Source organism: Candoia aspera, chromosome 4 (assembly GCF_035149785.1).
Source record: "Candoia aspera isolate rCanAsp1 chromosome 4, rCanAsp1.hap2, whole genome shotgun sequence".
NCBI classification, from domain to species: domain Eukaryota; kingdom Metazoa; phylum Chordata; class Lepidosauria; order Squamata; family Boidae; genus Candoia; species Candoia aspera.
In genome coordinates, this window is record NC_086156.1 from 90,024,848 (window position 1) to 90,029,929 (window position 5,082).

Here is a 5,082-nt window from a genome sequence, read left to right on the forward strand (position 1 = left end):
TTCACTATAAAAGTTATTTCCTTCTCTTTTTTTTTTTTCACAGCTTGTTTCTATAACTGTTTGGAAATTATTAAAGCTACAGCCATTTCCATGATAGTGCTATTTCTGGGGTGTAAAATCACTCAGACATTTTCATTCAGAGAGGTAGGATGACAAATTATTAGGATCCAGATTACATGGCCTATACAGATTTAAAGAGCAAAATATTCAGGTCACATAAAGTATATTTTATTTCCAATATAATACTGTAGGCTTTTTAAGGCCTCCCTAACTTCTTTGTTTCTTAGTGTATAAATGAAGGGATTTAACAAGGGTGTCACAAGTGTATTCAGAATATTCAAAATAGTTTTTGTCATTTCCAAAGATTTTTGTTTAGATGGTTTTACATATAAAAAAAATGGTGGAGCCATGCAAAAGTATAATTACAAGATGTGAAAAGCACATAGAAAAAGCCTTTTGCCGTCCTTTGGCAGATGGGATATGAAGGATTGCCAGGATGATGTGCATGTAGGAAACAAGGATTATGACAAATGCACACAATGTGGCAATGATGGATAACACAAAACATACAAGTTCAAGGACTTGGGCATCAGTGCATGAGAGAACTGTCCAGGAATCAGCATTGCAGTAGAAGTGGTGAATCACAAATGGTCTACAGAAGGACAGCCGAGATCAACAGAACTAGTACAGAAATGGATAAAAAACCAGACATCCAAGACATCACTGCCAGTTTACAAGAGAGACTGATATCCATGATGGTGGTGTAATGCAGTGGATAGCTTATAGCTAAATATCGATCCTAAGCCATGGCAGATAGCAGCAAGTATTCTTTGCATCCAAAGGTAAAAACAAAATACATCTGCAGAATTCATCCAGTGAAGGAGATAGTTTTGCTCCTGCCAAGAGTAACAGCAAAAGTCTTGGGGGTTATTGATGTTGTGTACCATATCTCTAGGAAAGAGAGGTTGCAAAGGAAGAAGTACATGGGAGTGTGAAGGCTTTGATTTGTAGCAACTAGATTGATGATGGCTGTATTTCCAAAAATTGTCAGGATATACAAGGTAAGAAAGAATATGAATATTAACCTTGGATATGAATATTATGAATATTAAAATGGAATATTAAAATGCCATTAATTTTATTTCATTTTGTTCTCTTAGGTTGTGTTTCTGCATTTTGCTTCTCTTAAGTAGAGAAGTAAATTGCTGAATTAACTTAAAGAAGGTTTCTCTAAGAACTGCAAAGGCATTCTTATAAACTTAATGAAAAAAAAAAATAATCCCTTTTGCCTTTATGAATCTGGACTAAATTAGGCCTGTGTGTGTGTGTGTATCTGTGTGTGTGTGAGTGAGCATCAAATTACATTGATCACAATAACATAGACTGATTGCACACTGAGTTAAGATGAAGCCTAAATTTCATGGTTTATTTTTTCTGCAGGAATATGTAAAGACTGTATAAACATGGTTCATCCTTCTCAGAGTTCTGTAATGCAGAATTCTAATCAATAATGCAAGCTGAATAGTAGAGAGAGAGAAACAGAGAGTGAGTGGGCATTAAAGAAATTGCAAGAAAGTATGTGTGAGGAGAAATTGTTGTCTTATGCTAGGAGAAACACTTAATGTCTGAATCTCACACCGATTTTTCAATCAAAAAAACCAGAAGAAAATCACAAAAAGATATGGACCTAATGTAGGGCCATATTCATTTGTGGTTTAAAACAAGAAGAAGTGTAGAAAGGAAAACAGACATGATCTTCCCATTTGCACAAGAAGGTTGTCTCAAGCTGGTAGACCACATGTAGGTTTATAGATTATTAATGTATAAATCAATATAGTGTACTGTGTCTGCTGGTTCCTTTCATATAACAGAAAAAAAAAACTTTTTTGGGGGGTGTGGGGAACCTATGCAATTCATAGGGAAAGGAACTTCTATTAAAAGAACTGTATTCTTTAGGAGTTTTTGGATTTTACATAAATTGAATGATTTATTGTGGGAATAGACACATCCCCATCATTAAATCCCCCCATCTCTCTCTCACACACACACAGACATTCTTTCACTCATTTACTACCTACAGACTGGCAAATAAACTGTGATGTTGTGAAGTTTGAATTCTTTAGATAGACATAACTGGAAAATATCACTACTTAAGAAATTCTGGACTCCATTGTTCCCTAATATGCTAATAACAATAATTTTATTGAATTACATACCTATTTACCATTCAGCACATCCTATGTTATTTCACAAATACACACTTCCAAGCTCTTGATTTTCAACTCCATCAATCAATTTATTAATATTTTTACTCACCCAGGATACTCTCAGAAAAGGCATTTATTGTTACTTTACCTTGTGTTACTGAAAATAGATACAGAAATTCTATTAAGGAAAAAGGATGGAATAAGTGCACAGTGTCTTTTGGCTGATAGTAGAATACATGATCTAACTGAAATCAACCAGATAGAGATAATTCTTTAAGAAACCTTTACAACATTAGAAATAAGCCATAAAGAGAGTTCTAAATCTCTAAAATGTCTAACAATTCTGATGGAAGAATAACAGGACAAAAACCTAATTAATGTTATGTTGCTGCTCTTTTTCAGATTTTGAATCTCAAAGATCTTACCTCTTAAAATATTAATTGGTTTCTAAGGTAACCACAACCCCCCCCCCAAGAAAATGGGGAGGAAAAAAGAAAATATCATCATTAGAAAATCAAGTAAAATACAAATAGTGTTAAAATACAGTTACATCAAGATATTCGCCATTGTCTTTGATATCTACTACCAGCATTAATCAGAATCACTTGACACTAGAAATTACCCAGTGTTGGGCCCGAAGAGAAACATTTCAGAAGATATCCAACCATACAAACACTGTAATCATTTTTTTTAGTGATTGGTTCTATTGGTTGCAGGTTCTTATTTTGATCATTGTGCTTTGGAAATTGTAAAACATTCTGAGTGTTTTTGACAATCTTGGAATGGGTTGGCAGACAAATGTTAGTAAAGAAGTAAACTGTAAATGAATGATTCAATCAATTTATCAATCAATCAGTCAATCAGACAGTAATCAATGTGAATATGGCTAGTAAGCTATATGTTTACCACCTGTACTCAAAGTTGCTAGATTAGTTGAAGAAAACTAAAATTCTGGCCATCAAGCAGAACAAATTTATAGCAGAGAGGTAAACTTTGAACTAGTATGTCATTCTTCATTATCTAGTTTTTTACAGGGTACCACAATACAATGGTATTCCACAATCACTCCAGAATGAGGCTATCAGCAGCGCAGTCCTGGAGAATGTGGCATGCTTGCCAATGTTATTCTTGCCAACTGCAAGAGTTGAAATCCATGATTTCTGGGGAGCACCTTTGCTTTAATAAATTTTGAGTCTTTTAGATTAACTGGTATTTTGTCTATCACCTGTGAAATACATTCCTCAAAATATCCCTGACTTCTCTGTTTCTTAATGTATAGATGAAAGGATTGAGTAGTGGGACCACAATTGTGTTGAAGATGCTCACTACCTTGGTCTTTTCTAAAGAGGTCTGCTTAGAAGGCTTGACAAAGAGGAAGATGGTGGAGCCATACCAAATGAACACCACAGCAAGATGGGAAGAACAAGTGGAAAAAGCTTTTTGTCGACCTTTGGTAGAAGGGATGCGCAGGATTGTGGAGATAATGTACATGTAGGAAAGAAAGGTCATCATACAGGAGCCTATAATAACAATAACAGTCATGAAAAAAAATGTTAGTTCAATGAAACGAGTATCTGTGCATGAGAGTATGATCCAGGAGTCAAGGTTACAATAGATATTATTGATCACATTGGGCCCACAGAAGGACAGTGTTGTAACCAGGTAGGCAGGTATGCAAATAACTAGGAAGCCCCCAAGCCAACAGCCAAGGGCCAGTTTACAAGATAGGCTGATATTCATGATGGTGCTGTAATGCAGAGGATAACATATGGCCAAATATCTGTCATAAGCCATCACAGCTATCAGAAAATGTTCAGTGCATCCAAAAGAAAACATAAAGTACATCTGCAGAATGCAGCCAGAGAAAGAGATACTTCTGCTTCTTCCCAGAAGGATGGCAAGGAACTTGGGGATAGAGGCTGTTGTGAACCATATTTCCAAGAAAGAAAGGCTGTAAAGGAAAATGTACATGGGTGTATGGAGGTGTCGATATGTTATTATGAGAAGAATGATGGAGAGATTTCCTAAGATGGTGAGAATGTATATGATTAAAAAAAGGATGAACATGAAAAGCTGGAAACGTGGTGAGCCTGGGAAGCCAAGAAGAATGAATTCTGTCACCCTTGTGCTATTTGGCTGTCCATGGTTGAGCTCTTCCATCTGTCCTCTTTGGTCTGAAAAGGAATAAATGCCAAATTAATGAACAGAAAATTTCACCAAAACATACTGTAAAAGTCTAATACCTATTTATACTTTACAGTAACATCAACAAATATGAATTATTTTATAATATTGAAATTTGTTCCTGCTCAAATTTACTGTCTTTCAATATGTCATAACCTATTAGTTATTTTTTTTTACTTTTATGAACTGATGGCAAAATAATTTGGAAAAATAATACTTGGTATCTGACATGGTTTGTAATAATGTTTTGTATCTGACATGGTTTAAATGAGGAATAGCAAAGGACCTTTTGAAAGGGACATTTAATATATATCAAAAACATTATGTGAACTTCTTTTAGGTAGCATAATTCTTTCTTAGTTGGAACAAGAGAATAAAACATGTGACATTGACTCAGCAGACCTGAAAGACAATGGCATAGCTCTTCTGAATAAGGGACAATTGAAGATCTGTCTTTCATAACTGAAGAAGGTAACAGCATTTACTTGGATTGGTAAAATAAATAGTACTTCCTGGGAGGAGGTCAGAAACTGGCCAGAACATTCCATCGAGTTCCTGATGGTACAACAATGGTCCCTTCTGCTAAGCTTGTTTTGCTTTTGGGTGCCTGAAATATGTTTTTTTAAAGTAACTTCTTTGTTTTTTATAGATAGGATAAAGATAGTGTATTTCCAGAGAGTGTATTTATCTG

The 5,082-nt window shown here is 35.0% G+C and overlaps 1 protein-coding gene and 1 pseudogene across 1 annotated transcript; both read right to left on the minus strand.

Moving 5' to 3' along the window:
• Nucleotides 1-212: 212 nt before the first annotated feature.
• LOC134496498 (olfactory receptor 6F1-like) lies at nt 213-808 on the minus strand (annotated as a pseudogene).
• Nucleotides 809-3,428: 2,620 nt separating this feature from the next.
• On the minus strand, nt 3,429-4,367 carry LOC134496499 (olfactory receptor 6F1-like). Its single transcript, XM_063302227.1, has one exon. It carries the CDS (start codon nt 4,365-4,367, stop codon nt 3,429-3,431), a length of 939 nt encoding a protein of 312 aa, XP_063158297.1.
• Nucleotides 4,368-5,082: the final 715 nt, after the last annotated feature.

Bases quoted from the DNA above. Each gene is read 5' to 3' on its own strand.
- LOC134496499 (XM_063302227.1), bottom strand. From the start codon at position 4,367: ATGGAAGAGCTCAACCATGGACAGCCAAATAGCACAAGGGTGACAGAA.